General features: G+C 36.1%; 1 protein-coding gene across 1 annotated transcript; it reads left to right on the top strand.

The window, feature by feature from the left end:
* The first annotated feature begins 1,322 nt into the window (after positions 1–1,322).
* Positions 1,323–23,038, top strand: LOC141404752 (uncharacterized). Its single transcript, XM_073988458.1, has 3 exons — positions 1,323–2,123; positions 22,187–22,319; positions 22,643–23,038. The coding sequence occupies exons 1-3, from the start codon at positions 1,715–1,717 to the stop codon at positions 22,749–22,751; spliced, it is 651 nt and encodes a 216-aa protein (XP_073844559.1). The 5' UTR covers positions 1,323–1,714; the 3' UTR covers positions 22,752–23,038.
* The last annotated feature ends 1,647 nt before the right edge of the window (positions 23,039–24,685 follow it).

The following is a 24,685-nucleotide window of genomic DNA, read 5'->3' as shown; positions in this document are numbered from 1 at the left end:
TAAAAAATCCACGCATTTGGAAAAATGTTGTTAAAAAATCCACGCCTTTGGAAAAATTTTGTTAAAAAATCCACGCCTTTGGAAAAATATTCTTACAAAATCCACGCCTTTGGGGAAATTTTCTTAAAAAATCCACGCCTTTGGGGAAATACCGTAAAAAATCCACGCCTTTGGGGAAATTACCTTAAAAATCCTCGCCTTTGGAAAAATATTCTTAAAAAATCCTCGCCTTTGGAAAAATATTCTTAAAAAATCCACGCCTTTGGAAAAAATTTCTTAAAAAATCCACGCCTTTGGAAAAATATTCTTAAAAATTCCACGCCTTTGGAAAAATATTCTTAAAAAATCCACGCCTTTGGAAAAAATTTCTTAAAAAATCCAACCCCTTGGAAAAATATTCTTAAAAAATCCACGCCTTTGGAAAAAATTTCTTAAAAAATCCAACCCTTTGGAAAAATATTCTTAAAAAATCCACGCCTTTGGAAAAATATTCTGAAGAAATCCACGCCTTAAGGAAATCAAAATCTTTCTATTTTTTAATTTTCATGGAGCCCACTGTGCAACACATGTATATATATAATATCAAAGATTTTAAACTTAGATATTTCTGCAAATTATTATCAAACATGAACCTCATGGAAGTTAAGGCAGCACCTAACGTTTTTTCTAAATACCTATATCGATTTGACATTGTTGGAGTTTTTGTGGAAAGAGCCAAGTTGTGGTCTGGCATTTCCGTTGAATATTTGTTATAAACCATCATATTTCCAAATCAAAAAATAAGGGTTATGACATACATGCTCCATATGTTCGCACTACCCTTCCAGTTTAACAGAGTTTTTCCCTCCCACCCAATTTTCTCATCCTCATTTTGAGAAATAAGCGAAACCAACTGTTTCGCTGTAAAGCAAAAAAGCTTTTAACTGATAACGCAAATTATTGTGTTACGCTATTTGTTTAGTACAGTGTTACCGTATCGAATTTCAGAGTTTCATTTTGGATCAAAATTAATAACAAATTAAATTAAGAATTTAGAAAAAAACCAAAAGCAAAATTCACTTGAAATTTCCAAAAAAAAAATTGGAAATAGACCCTTCAGCATTTTTGAAAGTAAGTAATAATGGCTATTATTATTCTTTATGAATCCAAAACATAATCTTTAGAGTCTTCAATTTCAAAATACATTGGAAAATCTACCCTTTCATCAAACCTCCATTAAACCGACCAAAATAATTCTTGTTAACCCCACTTTCTGGTCGGAAAAGCTCTCGAAACAAGAATGTTAATGTGTTAGTCTTGGTTTATATTATTGTTGCTCTACCACTGTTGTTATTGTTTATATAAACTTATTCATCGTCAAATTAATACTTCAACGCTTGTTTGTGGCTGGCCTACAGAGTTGTAGCAAATAATATTATAACCACATCGCATTGAATTAGTACGAAACGAAACACGCCAAAGAGTAAAAGATCACGAGAACGAGAACGCAAAACAGAAGCAGTGCACAAACACACACACATACAAATATTTATACACATATATCTATTATTATCAAATTAATAATCAAAACAATTAAACAAATTAACAATTCTCAGTGATAACAACAAAAAACACATTAAACTAAAGAAAAAATTGAAACAGAAAACACAAACAATTCAAACCTCAAAAAACACACATATAAAGAACCTTCAATTAAAAACATTTTGTAAATCTAATGGAAAAATCATCATATATAAATAGTGGTCCTCGTCGTGCTCCCGAAGGTGCTGCAACCAGTACACAAAGTGGTGTTACCGTTTATGATCCCTCACCGGCAATGAATCATCCTCCACCACCATCCTATGATCAGGCCACAGGTGCCGCACCAATTCCAGCAGCCGCAGCAGCAACAACAGTTACCCACAATGTGTCATACAATACCACGTCCTCAACGCAATGGGGATCAACACAGGGACCCATTGCGGCCAGTACTCAATATGTCACCTACACCACACCGGCTTCATCGTCTACCACCACCTATCATTATGCACCAGCTCAACCACAACCACCTCCACCCAGCCATCAACCCCATATTCATCAACAACAACCGGGAGTTGGACAACCTTCAGTTGTAATAATACAACGTAAGTGTTTTTTGATTAACATTTTTTCTTTGGGTGTATGTCATAGGGGGAATTTTCTGGATCCGCTTTATTATCACAGTGATAAATGAACTTTATCTCTATCGCTTTAGACTTTGATTAATATTTATTATAGAAGATAGTAATGTGATATATTAATGTCAGAATGACTCACATATTTTATGGACCAATTGTGGAAATCGTTCATTCATACAGTTTTAAATAGAGACGGCGGTTTTTAAGAAGAAACAAAGTTCTTCAAAAGATGGAAATTATATTATAACTTTTAAGTACATAACATTAAATACATATTCAGTGGTAGGTCTATGTACAGGAAAATTCGGAATGACACACCGAAGGTGTTCTACACATTTTAACAACTTTAAATCGCATTTACAAATACAAAAGATCCTCTAAGTTACATCTGTACTTAGAAGACATAACAACATTATAGCTCTTCTCAGAAGACCTGGATACCTAAGAATACCGAACCAAAATATAGAAACCCGTTTATAGTTAGGTATACTGTACCTTCCTAAAGGTCTAATTATGGTCCAACATAGGTTCATGTTTTGGTATAGATCCCATATAACGGTACTTCCCGATTTTAGGTGTTTTGAGGAGTTTAGTTACTTTTGTTGACCGAACTATCTGCAATTTGATCTTTAAGATTCCCAGTGGTCACAAATCTTCTCCACCAAAAACTGTCAACATGGGATCACATTTTGATATAGCCTCAATACCGAACCATTGATGATATTTTTAGATACATTTTCTGACTTAATTTAAGCAGTTGGGGTAGACAGGAAAGGACACTAAAGACTAGACAGATATAAAATGTTCGTCCCGGACGAATTTATCGATTTTTTACCTTTGTTTCAGAAAGGGTCTATATAAGCACCCATGGTAGAATAAAGTAAAGGTAGGCCACAGCTAACAGCTGATTAAAACTTTTTTCTTTTTATGGCCTAATCTGTTAAAAGCAGGGTTGACATATTGTACTGTTTTTGGCATTATGCAATCATAAAGGTAGATGTATCGCTGAATTGTTCCAACAAAAAACTTCTGCTGTAACACTATATCGAAAACAAGGACAAAAATGTGTATTCGCGTGGCAAAATAAAATTGTTGATTTTTTTTAGCAAAACTTAAACTGAACGATTTATCAAATATTGTTATTAGGTTTGTCCTTGTACTTTCTCAGTAAATATTACTCAGTAACTTCTTTTTAGAGAGTAAAGCATTTTCAATTTAATTAACATTTACGATTATGATATTTGAATATTTTAAACTTTTGACAACTGCTAAGGCTACAAAATTTTACTGAACAAAATTCCTTCAGTAAAAATTATAAGTTCTCAGTAATAAAATTTTCAAAACAAGTCTCTCAATTCATTCTCTTTTACTGAACAATTGTGTAAAAAACAACATTCAGTAATAATTTGTAATAATTATTACAAATTATCGAGTACGCAGACACACTTATTAATTTAAATTTGTTCCAAAAGTACGGGAATGTAAAAATTACAATTTTTGTAAAAATTCTGCTGACATTTATCTGCACATCGGATGCCAGCAATCACGATGTCAGATTATCCAAACTTGTCAAGTAGAAAATAAGTGAATGACATTTTTTCACTGTCATAAGTTTGGGAAGAACTTTTGCTATTTTTGGAACACTTTTCCAACAATAATATTCTGGAGCCTAGCTAAAGAAATGTTTTTACACTATATGCCACTTTTAACATATAAAAAGTGAAGCTCTAAGTTCCATATGTTTTTGTAATACGGGATAGCTATGCAGGTACATCTACCATTATTATTGTACCATGCCATTTGACGTTTTAAGCCATGGCTGCAGGGTGGCATTTCTCAGTGATTTTCATACCTAGCCTACCTCTACTTTATTGTAGAAGCACCCTTTGTTTCAGAAAGGGTCTATAGAAGCAACCTTTGTTTCGGAAAGGGTCTATATAAACACCCTTTGTTTCGGAAAGGGTCTATATAAACACCCTTTGTTTCAGATAGGGTCTATAGAAGCACCCTTTGTTTCAGATAGGGTCTATAGAAGCACCCTTTGTTTAAGAAAGGGTCTATAGAAGCACCCTTTGTTTCAGAAAGGGTCTATAGAAGCACCCTTTGTTTCAAAAAGGGTCTATAGAAACACCCTTTGTTTCAGAAAGGGTCTATAGAAGCACCCTTTGTTTCAGAAAGGGTCTATAGAAGCACCCTTTGTTTCAAAAAGGGTCTATAGAAGCACCCTTTGTTTCAGAAAGGGTCTATAGAAGCACCCTTTGTTTCAGAAAGGGTCTATAGAAGCACCCTTTGTTTCAGAAAGGGTCTATAGAAGCACCCTTTGTTTCAGAAAGGGTCTATAGAAGCACCCTTTGTTTCAGAAAGGGTCTATAGAAGCACCCTTTGTTTCAGAAAGGGTCTATAGAAGCACCCTTTGTTTCAGAAAGGGTCTATAGAAGCACCCTTTGTTTCAGAAAGGGTCTATAGAAGCACCCTTTGTTTCAGAAAGGGTCTATAGAAGCACCCTTTGTTTCAGAAAGGGTCTATAGAAGCACCCTTTGTTTCAGAAAGGGTCTATAGAAGCAGCCTTTGTTTCAGAAAGGGTCTATAGAAGCACCCTTTGTTTCAGAAAGGGTCTATAGAAGCAACCTTTGTTTCAGAAAGTGTCTATAGAAGCACCCTTTGTTTCAGAAAGGTTCTATAGAAGCACGCTTTGTTTCAGAAAGTGTCTATAGAGGCACCCTTTGTTTCAGAAAAGGTCTATAGAAGCACGCTTTGTTTCAGAAAGGGTCTATAGAAGCACGCTTTGTTTCAGAAAGGGTCTATAGAAGCACGCTTTGTTTCAGAAAGGGTCTATAGAAGCACCCTTTGTTTTAGAAAGGGTCTATAGAAGCACCCTTTGTTTCAGAAAGGGTCTATAGAAGCACCCTTTGTTTCAGAAAGGGTCTATAGAAGCACCCTTTGTTTCAGAAAGGGTCTATAGAAGCACCCTTTGTTTCAGAAAGGGTCTATAGAAGCACCCTTTGTTTCAGAAAGGGTCTATAGAAGCACCCTTTGTTTCAGAAAGGGTCTATAGAAGCACCCTTTGTTTAGAAAGGGTCTATAGAAGCACCCTTTGTTTCAGAAAGGGTCTATAGAAGCACCCTTTGTTTTAGAAAGGGTCTATAGAAGCACCCTTTGTTTCAGAAAGGGTCTATAGAAGCACCCTTTGTTTCAGAAAGGGTCTATAGAAGCACCCTTTGTTTCAGAAAGGGTCTATAGAAGCACCCTTTGTTTCAAAAAGGGTCTATAGAAGCACCCTTTGTTTCAGAAAGGGTCTATAGAAGCACCCTTTGTTTCAGAAAGGGTCTATAGAAGCACCCTTTGTTTCAGAAAGGGTCTATAGAAGCACCCTTTGTTTCAGAAAGGGTCTATAGAAGCACCCTTTGTTTCAGAAAGGGTCTATAGAAGCACCCTTTGTTTCAGAAAGGGTCTATAGAAGCAGCCTTTGTTTCAGAAAGGGTCTATAGAAGCACCCTTTGTTTCAGAAAGGGTCTATAGAAGCAACCTTTGTTTCAGAAAGTGTCTATAGAAGCACCCTTTGTTTCAGAAAGGTTCTATAGAAGCACGCTTTGTTTCAGAAAGTGTCTATAGAGGCACCCTTTGTTTCAGAAAAGGTCTATAGAAGCACGCTTTGTTTCAGAAAGGGTCTATAGAAGCACGCTTTGTTTCAGAAAGGGTCTATAGAAGCACGCTTTGTTTCAGAAAGGGTCTATAGAAGCACCCTTTGTTTTAGAAAGGGTCTATAGAAGCACCCTTTGTTTCAGAAAGGGTCTATAGAAGCACCCTTTGTTTCAGAAAGGGTCTATAGAAGCACCCTTTGTTTCAGAAAGGGTCTATAGAAGCACCCTTTGTTTCAAAAAGGGTCTATAGAAGCACCCTTTGTTTCAGAAAGGGTCTATAGAAGCACCCTTTGTTTCAGAAAGGGTCTATAGAAGCACCCTTTGTTTCAGAAAGGGTCTATAGAAGCACCCTTTGTTTCAGAAAGGGTCTATAGAAGCACCCTTTGTTTCAGAAAGGGTCTATAGAAGCAGCCTTTGTTTCAGAAAGGGTCTATAGAAGCACCCTTTGTTTCAGAAAGGGTCTATAGAAGCACCCTTTGTTTCAGAAAGGGTCTATAGAAGCACCCTTTGTTTCAGAAAGGGTCTATAGAAGCACCCTTTGTTTCAGAAAGGGTCTATAGAAGCACCCTTTGTTTCAGAAAGGGTCTATAGAAGCACCCTTTGTTTCAGAAAGGGTCTATAGAAGCACCCTTTGTTTCAGAAAGGGTCTATAGAAGCACCCTTTGTTTCAGAAAGGGTCTATAGAAGCACCCTTTGTTTCAGAAAGGGTCTATAGAAGCACCCTTTGTTTCAGAAAGGGTCTATAGAAGCACCCTTTGTTTAGAAAGGGTCTATAGAAGCACCCTTTGTTTCAGAAAGGGTCTATAGAAGCACCCTTTGTTTTAGAAAGGGTCTATAGAAGCACCCTTTGTTTCAGAAAGGGTCTATAGAAGCACCCTTTGTTTCAGAAAGGGTCTATAGAAGCACGCTTTGTTTCAGAAAGGGTCTATAGAAGCACCCTTTGTTTTAGAAAGGGTCTATAGAAGCACCCTTTGTTTCAGAAAGGGTCTATAGAAGCACCCTTTGTTTCAGAAAGGGTCTATAGAAGCACCCTTTGTTTCAAAAAGGGTCTATAGAAGCACCCTTTGTTTCAGAAAGGGTCTATAGAAGCACCCTTTGTTTCAGAAAGGGTCTATAGAAGCACCCTTTGTTTCAGAAAGGGTCTATAGAAGCACCCTTTGTTTCAGAAAGGGTCTATAGAAGCACCCTTTGTTTCAGAAAGGGTCTATAGAAGCACCCTTTGTTTCAGAAAGGGTCTATAGAAGCAGCCTTTGTTTCAGAAAGGGTCTATAGAAGCACCCTTTGTTTCAGAAAGGGTCTATAGAAGCAACCTTTGTTTCAGAAAGTGTCTATAGAAGCACCCTTTGTTTCAGAAAGGTTCTATAGAAGCACGCTTTGTTTCAGAAAGTGTCTATAGAGGCACCCTTTGTTTCAGAAAAGGTCTATAGAAGCACGCTTTGTTTCAGAAAGGGTCTATAGAAGCACGCTTTGTTTCAGAAAGGGTCTATAGAAGCACGCTTTGTTTCAGAAAGGGTCTATAGAAGCACCCTTTGTTTTAGAAAGGGTCTATAGAAGCACCCTTTGTTTCAGAAAGGGTCTATAGAAGCACCCTTTGTTTCAGAAAGGGTCTATAGAAGCACCCTTTGTTTCAGAAAGGGTCTATAGAAGCACCCTTTGTTTCAGAAAGGGTCTATAGAAGCACCCTTTGTTTCAGAAAGGGTCTATAGAAGCACCCTTTGTTTCAGAAAGGGTCTATAGAAGCACCCTTTGTTTCAGAAAGGGTCTATAGAAGCACCCTTTGTTTCAGAAAGGGTCTATAGAAGCAGCCTTTGTTTCAGAAAGGGTCTATAGAAGCACCCTTTGTTTCAGAAAGGGTCTATAGAAGCAACCTTTGTTTCAGAAAGTGTCTATAGAAGCACCCTTTGTTTCAGAAAGGTTCTATAGAAGCACGCTTTGTTTCAGAAAGTGTCTATAGAGGCACCCTTTGTTTCAGAAAAGGTCTATAGAAGCACGCTTTGTTTCAGAAAGGGTCTATAGAAGCACGCTTTGTTTCAGAAAGGGTCTATAGAAGCACGCTTTGTTTCAGAAAGGGTCTATAGAAGCACCCTTTGTTTTAGAAAGGGTCTATAGAAGCACCCTTTGTTTCAGAAAGGGTCTATAGAAGCACCCTTTGTTTCAGAAAGGGTCTATAGAAGCACCCTTTGTTTCAGAAAGGGTCTATAGAAGCACCCTTTGTTTCAGAAAGGGTCTATAGAAGCACGCTTTGTTTCAGAAAGTGTCTATAGAGGCACCCTTTGTTTCAGAAAAGGTCTATAGAAGCACGCTTTGTTTCAGAAAGGGTCTATAGAAGCACGCTTTGTTTCAGAAAGGGTCTATAGAAGCACGCTTTGTTTCAGAAAGGGTCTATAGAAGCACCCTTTGTTTTAGAAAGGGTCTATAGAAGCACCCTTTGTTTCAGAAAGGGTCTATAGAAGCACCCTTTGTTTCAGAAAGGGTCTATAGAAGCACCCTTTGTTTCAAAAAGGGTCTATAGAAGCACCCTTTGTTTCAGAAAGGGTCTATAGAAGCACCCTTTGTTTCAGAAAGGGTCTATAGAAGCACCCTTTGTTTCAGAAAGGGTCTATAGAAGCACCCTTTGTTTCAGAAAGGGTCTATAGAAGCACCCTTTGTTTCAGAAAGGGTCTATAGAAGCACCCTTTGTTTCAGAAAGGGTCTATAGAAGCAGCCTTTGTTTCAGAAAGGGTCTATAGAAGCACCCTTTGTTTCAGAAAGGGTCTATAGAAGCAACCTTTGTTTCAGAAAGTGTCTATAGAAGCACCCTTTGTTTCAGAAAGGTTCTATAGAAGCACGCTTTGTTTCAGAAAGTGTCTATAGAGGCACCCTTTGTTTCAGAAAAGGTCTATAGAAGCACGCTTTGTTTCAGAAAGGGTCTATAGAAGCACGCTTTGTTTCAGAAAGGGTCTATAGAAGCACGCTTTGTTTCAGAAAGGGTCTATAGAAGCACCCTTTGTTTTAGAAAGGGTCTATAGAAGCACCCTTTGTTTCAGAAAGGGTCTATAGAAGCACCCTTTGTTTCAGAAAGGGTCTATAGAAGCACCCTTTGTTTCAGAAAGGGTCTATAGAAGCACCCTTTGTTTCAGAAAGGGTCTATAGAAGCACCCTTTGTTTCAGAAAGGGTCTATAGAAGCACCCTTTGTTTCAGAAAGGGTCTATAGAAGCACCCTTTGTTTAGAAAGGGTCTATAGAAGCACCCTTTGTTTCAGAAAGGGTCTATAGAAGCACCCTTTGTTTTAGAAAGGGTCTATAGAAGCACCCTTTGTTTCAGAAAGGGTCTATAGAAGCACCCTTTGTTTCAGAAAGGGTCTATAGAAGCACCCTTTGTTTCAGAAAGGGTCTATAGAAGCACCCTTTGTTTCAAAAAGGGTCTATAGAAGCACCCTTTGTTTCAGAAAGGGTCTATAGAAGCACCCTTTGTTTCAGAAAGGGTCAATAGAAGCACCCTTTGTTTCAGAAAGGGTCTATAGAAGCACCCTTTGTTTCAGAAAGGGTCTATAGAAGCACCCTTTGTTTCAGAAAGGGTCTATAGAAGCACCCTTTGTTTCAGAAAGGGTCTATAGAAGCACCCTTTGTTTCAGAAAGGGTCTATAGAAGCACCCTTTGTTTCAGAAAGGGTCTATAGAAGCACCCTTTGTTTCAGAAAGGGTCTATAGAAGCACCCTTTGTTTCAGAAAGGGTCTATAGAAGCAGCCTTTGTTTCAGAAAGGGTCTATAGAAGCACCCTTTGTTTCAGAAAGGGTCTATAGAAGCACCCTTTGTTTCAGAAAGGGTCTATAGAAGCACCCTTTGTTTCAGAAAGGGTCTATAGAAGCACCCTTTGTTTCAGAAAGGGTCTATAGAAGCACCCTTTGTTTCAGAAAGGGTCTATAGAAGCAGCCTTTGTTTCAGAAAGGGTCTAAAGAAGCACCCTTTGTTTCAGAAAGGGTCTACAGAAGCACCCTTTGTTTCAGAAAGGGTCTACAGAAGCACCCTTTATTTCAGAAAGGGTCTATAGAAGCACCCTTTGTTTCAGAAAGGTCCTTAGAAGCACCCTTTGTTTCAGAAAGGGTCTATAGAAGCACCCTTTGTTTCAGAAAGGTCCTTAGAAGCACCCTTTGTTTCAGAAAGGGTCTATAGAAGCACCCTTTGTTTCAGAAAGGTCCTTAGAAGCACTCTTTGTTTCAGAAAGGGTCTATAGAAGCACCCTTTGTTTCAGAAAGGGTCTATAGAAGCACCCTTTGTTTCAGAAAGGGTCTATAGAAGCACCGTTTGTTTCAGAAAGGGTCTATAGAAGCACCATTTGTTTCAGATAGGGTCTACAGAAGCACCCTTTCTTTTAGGAAGAGTCTACAGAAGCACCCTTTGTTTCAGAAAGGGTCTATAGAAGCACCCTTTGTTTCAGAAAGGGTCTATAGAAGCACTGTTTGTTTTAGAAAGGGTCTATAGAAGCACCCTTTGTTTCAGAAAGGGTCTATAGAAGCACCCTTTGTTTCAGAAAGGGTCTATAGAGCACCCGATTTTTTAATTGTATTTAGGTGGTCCACTACAGAACATATGTCCTACAAGGCCAACTAATAATAGATTTTCATTCCTCTATATTTGTTGCTTTTTATTCCCAGTTTCGAATATCGTGATTCCTGATCTCAACTTCCACTTGTTTACTTCATCATAGCCTTTACATTCCAGTTCGGCGAGTACCGCCATGCTGCCCATGTTTATATGCATTTTTAGGGGCCGAAAATATAACAGATGTTGAACAATTTAGCTTTTATCCGAATTATAATAAACCTTTTTTCAAGGCTTCAGCGTTCAGCATTATGATATCACAAAAAAATAGTACAAAATAATGGATTCTTGCAGTACTGGAACAGACCAACAATTTTATTTTGAAATCAAAATTTTGTTCTTCTGTCACACAGAAAAATCGGTTTAACCACGCGGAATATAATTTTTATATGTCAAATCGGTCGTTGGAGTTGCTTGTGCGAAAAAGTTAACGAAGAATGAAAAAATTATAGCTCTGTAGAGGAGGACTAAAATCTCAAAATTATCCACTGAAATCGGTTAATACATATGATATGTAAGATAGATTTTTTTTGGCGAACGAGGTATAATTTGGAATTTAGGGTTCCTAGAGGTCAATCAACTTCTCCACCAAAAATTGTGGACATAGGTCCATGTTTTCGTATAGCCCCCATATAATGGCACCACCCAATTTGAGATATATTGACGTTTTTTGCTAAATTTTTGGTGAATGAGCTATAATTGGACATTTAGGGTTCCCAGTGATCAAGAAATGTCTCCACCAAAAATTATGGACATGGGTCCACATTTTTGTTATAGCAACCATATGATGGTGCCTCCTTATTTCAGGTGTTTTGACGTTTTGCCCATGAAACTAGTTTTGGATATAATATGACGAAGACAAAATGTTGGACCAAATCGGTTGAACAGTTCGAGAGTTATCGCCGCATAAGCACCTTTCAAGCTCTTTTCCCAAGAAATATTGAATTGCCTCTAAAAAAACTTTTACCGTCGTAATGGAGGTAGCGAATGCAAATCGCTTCAACAAAAACTAAAGTGATTCGAGAGCAGGTATTAAAGTGAACTTATCCGAAATTTTGTGTGAGAGGTACCAGAAGGAGTAGACAAATATAGTCCATATTCGAACCTGATCTATATCTGGTAGATATATTAGGATGTGCAAAGTAAAGATTACATCGGTCACTCCCTTCAAGACTTATCGTGCGCAAAATTTTTACGAACATTTTGGACCTTTTGTGGAGGAGGTACCGGAAGGTGTGGACCGATATAGCTCATCTTCGAACTTAAACTAAGTTTGGACAAAATATTACGAAAGCCAAAATTTGAACTGAATCGGTTCATCTTTTCGAGAGTTTTTGTGCGCACCAGCCAGCCAGACAGGCATACAGACAGACAGACGGGCGGACATTGCTAAATCAACTCCAAATTGTCTGAAACACATTTCGTCCAAACATACCATTATTTCGATCAAGCACATTTTGCCCATATTAAAGTGTATATCACGAATGTTGTCAATTATTTCATATTCCATTTCAGAAAAAAGGATAATTTTTTTTCGCGCTACATCAACGATTTTTGATATGTAGGTTAAGAAAAAAATTCCCAGTACGAATCTGGTCGCGAGCCAATTTTTGGTTGTTGCGCACAAAAGTTATGGCGCTTTTATTTCGCCTTTTAAGAAAGAAAATATTATAAAAACGCTAATTATTTTAATGGGCACAATTGTTACAAAAAAGTTCTCTCGAAGCGACTTCAGCGAGTAGATTTCATAATACCTGCAAAATGTTACACAGAATTCGCGGAATGTACATAAAATTGATAAATTATTGAATATAAGTCAACTTTTTTCAAAATTAAGGCCCATTTAGTGGTCATAAAATTACATAAAAATTTGTTGAGGATCAAAACTGCACGTCAAATGAGACTACAATCATACAGATTGGTGTTATAGTTTCGATATTACAGCCAAAATAAGCACATATTTTGGTCAAAAAAATAATTTTTTAATTAATTTTCTTTCGAGTTGAGCTGTTAGGCCTTTAGAGATACATTGAAAAATTAGGAGTCTACCGAAGTCCCACGCATCCATCCATTACACTACGTTTCACGGGTGGTAAATCCGATCTTCAGGTGTATTAGGATGTTGTTTTTGTGGCAGACGAAGGCAAAGCTTGGTAACTGGTATATATATCGAACTTCATTAGATAAATGTATATGCGAAATTATGTCAGTTAATTGAAACTCCAAACTTTTCCTATAGTCCTGCTTTGGTAATCCCATTTTTCAATGTTCACAAATACTATGGTAAGTTTTATTCATACATCATTAGTAATTGCTCTTCTATATCAGAAGATTTTATTTTTTGATCATCAATTATTGTCTACTAAAGTCTTGACAAGTTGATGGTGGCTTAGAACGCTAAGACGCCGGCGACCTTGACACTCAGTTGTCGGAGACCCAGGTTCGAATCCCAGCCTGGCTCATGCTGAAATTATTTTTTATTTTTGCCTTATTAAGGCGAAGGCCATTTATAGTGATATTTAATTAATTCTCTTTCGAGTTGAGCTGTTAGGCCTTTAGAGATACATTGAAAAATTAGGAGTCTACCGAAGTCCCACGCATCCAACCATTACACTACGTTTCACGGGTGGTAAATCCGATCTTCAGGTGTATTAGGATGTTGTTTTTGTGGCAGACGAAGGCAAAGCTTGGTAACTGGTATATATATCGAACTTCATTAGATAAATGTATATGCGAAATTATGTCAGTTAATTGAAACTCCAAACTTTTCCTATAGTCCTGCTTTGGTAATCCCATTTTTCAATGTTCACAAATACTATGGTAAGTTTTATTCCTACATCATTAGTAATTGCTCTTCTATATCAGAAGATTTTATTTTTTGATCATCAATTATTGTCTACTAAAGTCTTGACAAGTTGATGGTGGCTTAGAACGCTAAGACGCCGGCGACCTTGACACTCAGTTGTCGGAGACCCAGGTTCGAATCCCAGCCTGGCTCATGCTGAAATTATTTTTTATTTTTGCCTTATTAAGGCGAAGGCCATTTATAGTGATATTTAATTAATTCTCTTTCGAGTTGAGCTGTTAGGCCTTTAGAGATACATTGAAAAATTAGGAGTCTACCGAAGTCCCACGCATCCAACCATTACACTACGTTTCACGGGTGGTAAATCCGATCTTCAGGTGTATTAGGATGTTGTTTTTGTGGCAGACGAAGGCAAAGCTTGGTAACTGGTATATATATCGAACTTCATTAGATAAATGTATATGCGAAATTATGTCAGTTAATTGAAACTCCAAACTTTTCCTATAGTCCTGCTTTGGTAATCCCATTTTTCAATGTTCACAAATACTATGGTAAGTTTTATTCCTACATCATTAGTAATTGCTCTTCTATATCAGAAGATTTTATTTTTTGATCATCAATTATTGTCTACTAAAGTCTTGACAAGTTGATGGTGGCTTAGAACGCTAAGACGCCGGCGACCTTGACACTCAGTTGTCGGAGACCCAGGTTCGAATCCCAGCCTGGCTCATGCTGAAATTATTTTTTATTTTTGCCTTATTAAGGCGAAGGCCATTTATAGTGATATTTAATTAATTCTCTTTCGAGTTGAGCTGTTAGGCCTTTAGAGATACATTGAAAAATTAGGAGTCTACCGAAGTCCCACGCATCCAACCATTACACTACGTTTCACGGGTGGTAAATCCGATCTTCAGGTGTATTAGGATGTTGTTTTTGTGGCAGACGAAGGCAAAGCTTGGTAACTGGTATATATATCGAACTTCATTAGATAAATGTATATGCGAAATTATGTCAGTTAATTGAAACTCCAAACTTTTCCTATAGTCCTGCTTTGGTAATCCCATTTTTCAATGTTCACAAATACTATGGTAAGTTTTATTCCTACATCATTAGTAATTGCTCTTCTATATCAGAAGATTTTATTTTTTGATCATCAATTATTGTCTACTAAAGTCTTGACAAGTTGATGGTGGCTTAGAACGCTAAGACGCCGGCGACCTTGACACTCAGTTGTCGGAGACCCAGGTTCGAATCCCAGCCTGGCTCATGCTGAAATTATTTTTTATTTTTGCCTTATTAAGGCGAAGGCCATTTATAGTGATATTTAATTAATTCTCTTTCGAGTTGAGCTGTTAGGCCTTTAGAGATACATTGAAAAATTAGGAGTCTACCGAAGTCCCACGCATCCAACCATTACACTACGTTTCACGGGTGGTAAATCCGATCTTCAGGTGTATTAGGATGTTGTTTTTGTGGCAGACGAAGGCAAAGCTTGGTAACTGGTATATATATCGAACTTCATTAGATAAATGTATATGCGAAATTATGTCAGTTAATTGAAACTCCAAACTTTTCCTATAGTCCTGCTTTGGTAATCCCATTTTTCAATGTTCACAAATACTATGGTAAGTTTTATTCCTACATCATTAGTAATTGCTCTTCTATATCAGAAGATTTTATTTTTTGATCATCAATTATTGTCTACTAAAGTCTTGACAAGTTGATGGTGGCTTAGAACGCTAAGACGCCGGCGACCTTGACACTCAGTTGTCGGAGACCCAGGTTCGAATCCCAGCCTGGCTCATGCTGAAATTATTTTTTATTTTTGCCTTATTAAGGCGAAGGCCATTTATAGTGATATTTAATTAATTCTCTTTCGAGTTGAGCTGTTAGGCCTTTAGAGATACATTGAAAAATTAGGAGTCTACCGAAGTCCCACGCATCCAACCATTACACTACGTTTCACGGGTGGTAAATCCGATCTTCAGGTGTATTAGGATGATGTTTTTGTGGCAGACGAAGGCAAAGCTTGGTAACTGGTATATATATCGAACTTCATTAGATAAATGTATATGCGAAATTATGTCAGTTAATTGAAACTCCAAACTTTTCCTATAGTCCTGCTTTGGTAATCCCATTTTTCAATGTTCACAAATACTATGGTAAGTTTTATTCCTACATCATTAGTAATTGCTCTTCTATATCAGAAGATTTTATTTTTTGATCATCAATTATTGTCTACTAAAGTCTTGACAAGTTGATGGTGGCTTAGAACGCTAAGACGCCGGCGACCTTGACACTCAGTTGTCGGAGACCCAGGTTCGAATCCCAGCCTGGCTCATGCTGAAATTATTTTTTATTTTTGCCTTATTAAGGCGAAGGCCATTTATAGTGATATTTAATTAATTCTCTTTCGAGTTGAGCTGTTAGGCCTTTAGAGATACATTGAAAAATTAGGAGTCTACCGAAGTCCCACGCATCCAACCATTACACTACGTTTCACGGGTGGTAAATCCGATCTTCAGGTGTATTAGGATGTTGTTTTTGTGGCAGACGAAGGCAAAGCTTGGTAACTGGTATATATATCGAACTTCATTAGATAAATGTATATGCGAAATTATGTCAGTTAATTGAAACTCCAAACTTTTCCTATAGTCCTGCTTTGGTAATCCCATTTTTCAATGTTCACAAATACTATGGTAAGTTTTATTCCTACATCATTAGTAATTGCTCTTCTATATCAGAAGATTTTATTTTTTGATCATCAATTATTGTCTACTAAAGTCTTGACAAGTTGATGGTGGCTTAGAACGCTAAGACGCCGGCGACCTTGACACTCAGTTGTCGGAGACCCAGGTTCGAATCCCAGCCTGGCTCATGCTGAAATTATTTTTTATTTTTGCCTTATTAAGGCGAAGGCCATTTATAGTGATATTTAATTAATTCTCTTTCGAGTTGAGCTGTTAGGCCTTTAGAGATACATTGAAAAATTAGGAGTCTACCGAAGTCCCACGCATCCAACCATTACACTACGTTTCACGGGTGGTAAATCCGATCTTCAGGTGTATTAGGATGTTGTTTTTGTGGCAGACGAAGGCAAAGCTTGGTAACTGGTATATATATCGAACTTCATTAGATAAATGTATATGCGAAATTATGTCAGTTAATTGAAACTCCAAACTTTTCCTATAGTCCTGCTTTGGTAATCCCATTTTTCAATGTTCACAAATACTATGGTAAGTTTTATTCATACATCATTAGTAATTGCTCTTCTATATCAGAAGATTTTATTTTTTGATCATCAATTATTGTCTACTAAAGTCTTGACAAGTTGATGGTGGCTTAGAACGCTAAGACGCCGGCGACCTTGACACTCAGTTGTCGGAGACCCAGGTTCGAATCCCAGCCTGGCTCATGCTGAAATTATTTTTTATTTTTGCCTTATTAAGGCGAAGGCCATTTATAGTGATATTTAATTAATTCTCTTTCGAGTTGAGCTGTTAGGCCTTTAGAGATACATTGAAAAATTAGGAGTCTACCGAAGTCCCACGCATCCAACCATTACACTACGTTTCACGGGTGGTAAATCCGATCTTCAGGTGTATTAGGATGTTGTTTTTGTGGCAGACGAAGGCAAAGCTTGGTAACTGGTATATATATCGAACTTCATTAGATAAATGTATATGCGAAATTATGTCAGTTAATTGAAACTCCAAACTTTTCCTATAGTCCTGCTTTGGTAATCCCATTTTTCAATGTTCACAAATACTATGGTAAGTTTTATTCCTACATCATTAGTAATTGCTCTTCTATATCAGAAGATTTTATTTTTTGATCATCAATTATTGTCTACTAAAGTCTTGACAAGTTGATGGTGGCTTAGAACGCTAAGACGCCGGCGACCTTGACACTCAGTTGTCGGAGACCCAGGTTCGAATCCCAGCCTGGCTCATGCTGAAATTATTTTTTATTTTTGCCTTATTAAGGCGAAGGCCATTTATAGTGATATTTAATTAATTCTCTTTCGAGTTGAGCTGTTAGGCCTTTAGAGATACATTGAAAAATTAGGAGTCTACCGAAGTCCCACGCATCCAACCATTACACTACGTTTCACGGGTGGTAAATCCGATCTTCAGGTGTATTAGGATGTTGTTTTTGTGGCAGACGAAGGCAAAGCTTGGTAACTGGTATATATATCGAACTTCATTAGATAAATGTATATGCGAAATTATGTCAGTTAATTGAAACTCCAAACTTTTCCTATAGTCCTGCTTTGGTAATCCCATTTTTCAATGTTCACAAATACTATGGTAAGTTTTATTCCTACATCATTAGTAATTGCTCTTCTATATCAGAAGATTTTATTTTTTGATCATCAATTATTGTCTACTAAAGTCTTGACAAGTTGATGGTGGCTTAGAACGCTAAGACGCCGGCGACCTTGACACTCAGTTGTCGGAGACCCAGGTTCGAATCCCAGCCTGGCTCATGCTGAAATTATTTTTTATTTTTGCCTTATTAAGGCGAAGGCCATTTATAGTGATATTTAATTAATTCTCTTTCGAGTTGAGCTGTTAGGCCTTTAGAGATACATTGAAAAATTAGGAGTCTACCGAAGTCCCACGCATCCAACCATTACACTACGTTTCACGGGTGGTAAATCCGATCTTCAGGTGTATTAGGATGTTGTTTTTGTGGCAGACGAAGGCAAAGCTTGGTAACTGGTATATATATCGAACTTCATTAGATAAATGTATATGCGAAATTATGTCAGTTAATTGAAACTCCAAACTTTTCCTATAGTCCTGCTTTGGTAATCCCATTTTTCAATGTTCACAAATACTATGGTAAGTTTTATTCCTACATCATTAGTAATTGCTCTTCTATATCAGAAGATTTTATTTTTTGATCATCAATTATTGTCTACTAAAGTCTTGACAAGTTGATGGTGGCTTAGAACGCTAAGACGCCGGCGACCTTGACACTCAGTTGTCGGAGACCCAGGTTCGAATCCCAGCCTGGCTCATGCTGAAATTATTTTTTATTTTTGCCTTATTAAGGCGAAGGCCATTTATAGTGATATTTAATTAATTCTCTTTCGAGTTGAGCTGTTAGGCCTTTAGAGATACATTGAAAAATTAGGAGTCTACCGAAGTCCCACGCATCCAACCATTACACTACGTTTCACGGGTGGTAAATCCGATCTTCAGGTGTATTAGGATGTTGTTTTTGTGGCAGACGAAGGCAAAGCTTGGTAACTGGTATATATATCGAACTTCATTAGATAAATGTATATGCGAAATTATGTCAGTTAATTGAAACTCCAAACTTTTCCTATAGTCCTGCTTTGGTAATCCCATTTTTCAATGTTCACAAATACTATGGTAAGTTTTATTCCTACATCATTAGTAATTGCTCTTCTATATCAGAAGATTTTATTTTTTGATCATCAATTATTGTCTACTAAAGTCTTGACAAGTTGATGGTGGCTTAGAACGCTAAGACGCCGGCGACCTTGACACTCAGTTGTCGGAGACCCAGGTTCGAATCCCAGCCTGGCTCATGCTGAAATTATTTTTTATTTTTGCCTTATTAAGGCGAAGGCCATTTATAGTGATATTTAATTAATTCTCTTTCGAGTTGAGCTGTTAGGCCTTTAGAGATACATTGAAAAATTAGGAGTCTACCGAAGTCCCACGCATCCAACCATTACACTACGTTTCACGGGTGGTAAATCCGATCTTCAGGTGTATTAGGATGTTGTTTTTGTGGCAGACGAAGGCAAAGCTTGGTAACTGGTATATATATCGAACTTCATTAGATAAATGTATATGCGAAATTATGTCAGTTAATTGAAACTCCAAACTTTTCCTATAGTCCTGCTTTGGTAATCCCATTTTTCAATGTTCACAAATACTATGGTAAGTTTTATTCCTACATCATTAGTAATTGCTCTTCTATATCAGAAGATTTTATTTTTTGATCATCAATTATTGTCTACTAAAGTCTTGACAAGTTGATGGTGGCTTAGAACGCTAAGACGCCGGCGACCTTGACACTCAGTTGTCGGAGACCCAGGTTCGAATCCCAGCCTGGCTCATGCTGAAATTATTTTTTATTTTTGCCTTATTAAGGCGAAGGCCATTTATAGTGATATTTAATTAATTCTCTTTCGAGTTGAGCTGTTAGGCCTTTAGAGATACATTGAAAAATTAGGAGTCTACCGAAGTCCCACGCATCCAACCATTACACTACGTTTCACGGGTGGTAAATCCGATCTTCAGGTGTATTAGGATGATGTTTTTGTGGCAGACGAAGGCAAAGCTTGGTAACTGGTATATATATCGAACTTCATTAGATAAATGTATATGCGAAATTATGTCAGTTAATTGAAACTCCAAACTTTTCCTATAGTCCTGCTTTGGTAATCCCATTTTTCAATGTTCACAAATACTATGGTAAGTTTTATTCCTACATCATTAGTAATTGCTCTTCTATATCAGAAGATTTTATTTTTTGATCATCAATTATTGTCTACTAAAGTAGACAATAAATTAACTGACATAATTTCGCATATACATTTATCTAATGAAGTTCGATATATATACCAGTTACCAAGCTTTGCCTTCGTCTGCCACAAAAACAACATCCTAATACACCTGAAGATCGGATTTACCACCCGTGAAACGTAGTGTAATGGTTGGATGCGTGGGACTTCGGTAGACTCCTAATTTTTCAATGTATCTCTAAAGGCCTAACAGCTCAACTCGAAAGAGAATTAATTAAATATCACTATAAATGGCCTTCGCCTTAATAAGGCAAAAATAAAAAATAATTTTTTGTTTGAAAAAAATGTTTTCACATGCATTATGTAGTAGAAAATATTGTAAAAATCTATAGGAATACTACCTTCATTTTGCTTAAATCTCCCAATAAAATAGACGGATTTTGCTTTATTGACATTCATATTAAAGGTTTCCCATTAGGGAAGGTAATTGGGTTGATAAAAATATATTTCCCATTTTAATTTATATGCATTTTAAAATACGTGAAAATCGCGTAATTATCAAAATCATTTTGTCCGCATGTGATTTTCATGTACAGCAAGACCATATCTATTAATTTGTATATATTTTTCGAAATATAATTTGGACTCTAAGATGTAGCATCGGCTGCATCTTAGCATTAAAAAACCTATAAAATATCGCTAATTTTCGCAAAGTGCATACAATTTTTGTCCGCATCCGATTTCAGTGTCCACCATGAAAATCTACATCGATATATATCTATTTGAAGGCGATCAATCAAGAACCGTGGATGTAGCATCACACACTATTTTTTGGGATAAAATGGATGTAGCTTCCTTATCAGTGAAGTTTTCAAAACTCTGTTTCCGCTAAAACGAAGATTCTGCGCTAGTTTTTTCATTGCAGTGGAAACGATCCGCAGAAAACGCGATAAAATACGCGATATTTTCAAAAATAATTTTAGGTGATTTTTCTACTTTGGAATTTCTCGTAACTCACGTTTTAGTAGATGGATTTTCACGAGGAATGATTTATTGGATCCGAAACGTAAAAAACTAAAATGTGCAATGGAGTACGTGGTATTCTAGAGACAATTGCAAATATTAGACCCGAAAAATATGATTTTTAGAAAAATGTTCACACAAAATTTCCGCATTTGGATGCAGATTCCTTTGAAGCTGTACATACTACATTCACAATATACGTATCAAATAACTCAGAATCACAAGTACTGCAATCCTATATATGATTTTTTGAAAAACCTGTTTGCGGAATGAAATTAGAAGAAAATGTCAAAAAACACTGTAAATCTGGCTTCAAAATGTCAGCATCATTTAATGGTAGAAGCAGTTCAAATTTTGAAAAGCAATATACTAGTGAGATTATCCTTATTTAGTTTGCTTATATTTTTACTTTGACAAGAAAATCAAGAGAAGTGTGGTTTACTCACAAATTGAGAGAAAACAAAAAAAGTCATGTTGGCTTCAACCCATTTTTACCCATTTTTTAACATTAATATAGCCACAGCTTCCACGCAAATTATCTTTTAAGGCCAATATTTTTTGCCACTTCCAAAAACATTTCATTTTATCCAAAAATATTTAATTTGTATAATATACAATCACAAGTCGCGTGTTCTAAAAGGGTAAACCTTGGCTTCAGCTATGTTAAATTTTCAAAAATTTTGGTGATATACCCTTTCTAGCCTAAAGGCTGAGGGTATAATTAATATTTAAATAAATAAAATAAATATTGATCAAAACAAAAACATTATATATTTGAACATTTTGATTATAAGGGCGAATATAATTAAAATATTAATTTTAATTTGAGGCCCCAGTGGCACGTTTTTTACATATTCCGATTATGCTCAAACTTTGCCAAACTTTGCCAATTTTAGGGCTATAAACAAAAAATACCACTCCAGTACCATGTTGGAAATATAGTCCTGGTAACGAAATGGCGTTTTTAAATGCGATTCGATGAAAAATGTTCCCGCATCGAAAGACATTTCTAAATTTATTTTGATAACTTTTAAAAAGAAAAAAAAAATGATATTATTTTTTTAACAAACATTTTTTATATTAAAAATTGCGATTTGACGAAATGTATGTTTTAGACGAATGTAGAATTTTCCAATATAGAATATTATAATCAATTTCAATAAAGAATAGCTTATTTAAGAAATATTTTGTGTCTTAATGAAAAAATATAAGAAATAAATGCATTACAAAACTTGAATGCAATCGGTGTGGGAACTTTTTTAAAGATATAGAAATAGTAAGACCGCATTTTTCTACACGGCTATATGGTGGTATTTTTGATACATATTTGCAAAAAAATTTAGAAAATTTATAACCCTAATGTGTATGTTTGTGTATATTTCTTAACTTTCTGTAAGCTACTGTACAAACTCCATTACCAAACACAAAATAACTTAATTTTATTTCGCAATTTTTTCTTGTACTCTTACAGAACCAATGCTGCCACTAGGTCCTGAGCCGGTCTATATCACATGTCCGGCATGTCATGTACAGAAATTGACACGCATTGAATATGAACCAAGTTCACGAACACATTTAATGGCTGCCTTGTTATGTTTATTTGGGTAAGTCCCCCTACCATTCATACTCGAGTACATCCGAGAAAAATCATCCGTAATAAGCGAGAAAAAAACAACAAAAATCACTTTCAATGGTTATCAAAATCAGTAGTAACAATACATCTTATCTTGGCCAAAACAAAATCATATTGTACATGGACAATGTACGAACATCACTGGGTATTTTACGGGGAAGATAAGAATGTTGATAACCATATCTATCATACCATTTTTCTTTATCAATGTTTACTTTCTTTGTTTATCTATCTGTTTTAATAATGTATTTCATGTGTTTTTTTTTTTTTTTTGTTACTTCATTTCTTTTGCAGACTTTGGTGTTGCGTCTGTCTGCCCTATTGCGCTGGTAGTTGTATGAATGCCCAACATTATTGCGGAAATTGTGGTAAATTTCTGGGCACCTATGGTAATACGTTGTAGATTATTTCACAAATACGGAGAAAGGTTGTTGCCGTTCTGAAAAGGGCTGTGGATTCGAAAATAGGAGTATTTTCAAAAAAAAATAATACACTATCATGTTGTACTTATATGTATATACAAATAATTTATAGTCTTACATTGTATAAACGTAAGGTGTTATAAGAAAACCATTGACCTCTGGGATTCAAAATCAATATCGTAATTTGTGTTCCTTATAACCAGGTTCAAATATATAATTCCTAGTCGTATTTAAAACAAAATATTTGTTAAATTAATATACAGAAAAATAAGCATTTTTATTTATTACTAGCTGAACCCGGCGCGCTTTGCTGCCCCGACTACGATAAAATATAATGGAATGCCATAATTATATTAACGTTTTTAATATTTTAACGAATAAATATAGGAGATATGAAAGAGTTATATACCTATTCAGGGTTGTTATGGAGCTAGTATGGTATTTTTTAAGTTTCAGGAGGTAACACTCCTTCGAAAGCCTTTCCGCCTATAAGTATTCCTAATGATTTAGATATATCATAATAAAACATAAATCTTAAGAAATCTTCCAAAGATATGATACCAAGGCTGTTGGTCAATTCCAACTATAAGTACTTCTGTAAATAATGATGACTTTTACTGACTGCTAAGTCTTCAAAATTTCATTGAAATTGAACATACGTAACAAAAACATAAAATCGACCGAAAATATATATGGGGAGCTATATTCCTATATGAACCGCTCTCGATATAATTTTTCATATTTATTTTTAGACCAAATCTCGTCTTACATTCACATTTTGTGCATAAAATACGGAAAATCAGCCGAAAATATATATATATATATGGGAGCTATATTCTAATCTGAACCGATTTCGGTATAATTTGTCCCATTTATTTCTAGAACGAATGGCGTCACGCTTTCCAAATTTCAGTGAAATTAGACATATGTAGGGTGTCCAAATCTGAACCGGTTTCGATAGAATTTGGCACATTTATATTTAGAACAAATTCCGTCAGACATCCCAAATTTCAGCGACATTGGACACATATAGCGTGTTTAGAGCATCAAATACAGAAAATCGGCCTAAAATATAGATAGGAGCAATATCCAAATCTGAACCGATTTCGATATGATTTGGCACATTTATGTCTAGACCAAATCCCGTTACGCATTCCAAATTTCACAGAAATTGGACATAAATAGCGAGTTTGGTTCATAAAATACAGGAAATCGGCCGAAAATATATACAGGAGCTATATCCAAATCTGAAGCGATTTCAATATAATTTGGCACATTTATTTCTAGAACAAATTCCGTGAGAAATTCAAAATTTCAGCGTAATTGGGCATTTATAGCGTGTTTGGTGCATAAAATAAGGAAGTCGGCCGAAAATATATGTGTATGGGAGCTATATCCAAATCTGAACCGATTTTGATATAAATTGGCACGTTTATTTCCAGACCAAGTTCCGTCATACATTCCAAATTTCATCGAAATTGGATATAAATAGCATGTTTGGCACATAAAATAAGGAAATCGGCCGAAAATATATGTATGTGGGAGCTATATCCAAATCTGAACCGATTTGTATATAAGTTGGTAAATTTATTTCTACATCAAATTCCGTCACACATATTAAATTTGGAGATTGTATCTGTAATACTTCTAAAGATATTTGCATACAAAATCTAAATTTTTTGGAGGTACATCCGGTTTCGATGCTATATCTCCAGATCAACGCGAAATTTCAAAAAATGATATAGCATATTTTCATTCCAGGCCATGTAGCAATGTACCCTAAACATTTCAGTAAGATCTGTTCAGCGGTTTTCGAGTCTATAAGGCACAAACAAACAAACAAACAGACAAACAAATTTCAATTTTATATATATAAAAAGATATAAACACTCGATATAAGATAAGATTTTTTGGA

The sequence above is a fragment of the Musca autumnalis genome, unplaced genomic scaffold (genome assembly GCF_047663935.1).
Source record: "Musca autumnalis isolate F117 unplaced genomic scaffold, ASM4766393v1 scaffold_5, whole genome shotgun sequence".
Lineage (NCBI taxonomy): Eukaryota > Metazoa > Arthropoda > Insecta > Diptera > Muscidae > Musca > Musca autumnalis.
The sequence above is the reverse complement of the archived record's forward strand: the minus strand, read 5'-3'. Positions and strand labels throughout refer to the sequence as shown.

Excerpts from the sequence above, each read along its gene's own strand:
- LOC141404752 (XM_073988458.1), top strand. The coding sequence starts at position 1,715 with ATGGAAAAATCATCATATATAAATAGTGGTCCTCGTCGTGCTCCCGAA. Across the intron at positions 2,124-22,186 it reads TTCAGTTGTAATAATACAAC|AACCAATGCTGCCACTAGGT; the intron begins GTAAGTGTTTTT and ends GTACTCTTACAG. Across the intron at positions 22,320-22,642 it reads GCCTTGTTATGTTTATTTGG|ACTTTGGTGTTGCGTCTGTC; the intron begins GTAAGTCCCCCT and ends TTTCTTTTGCAG.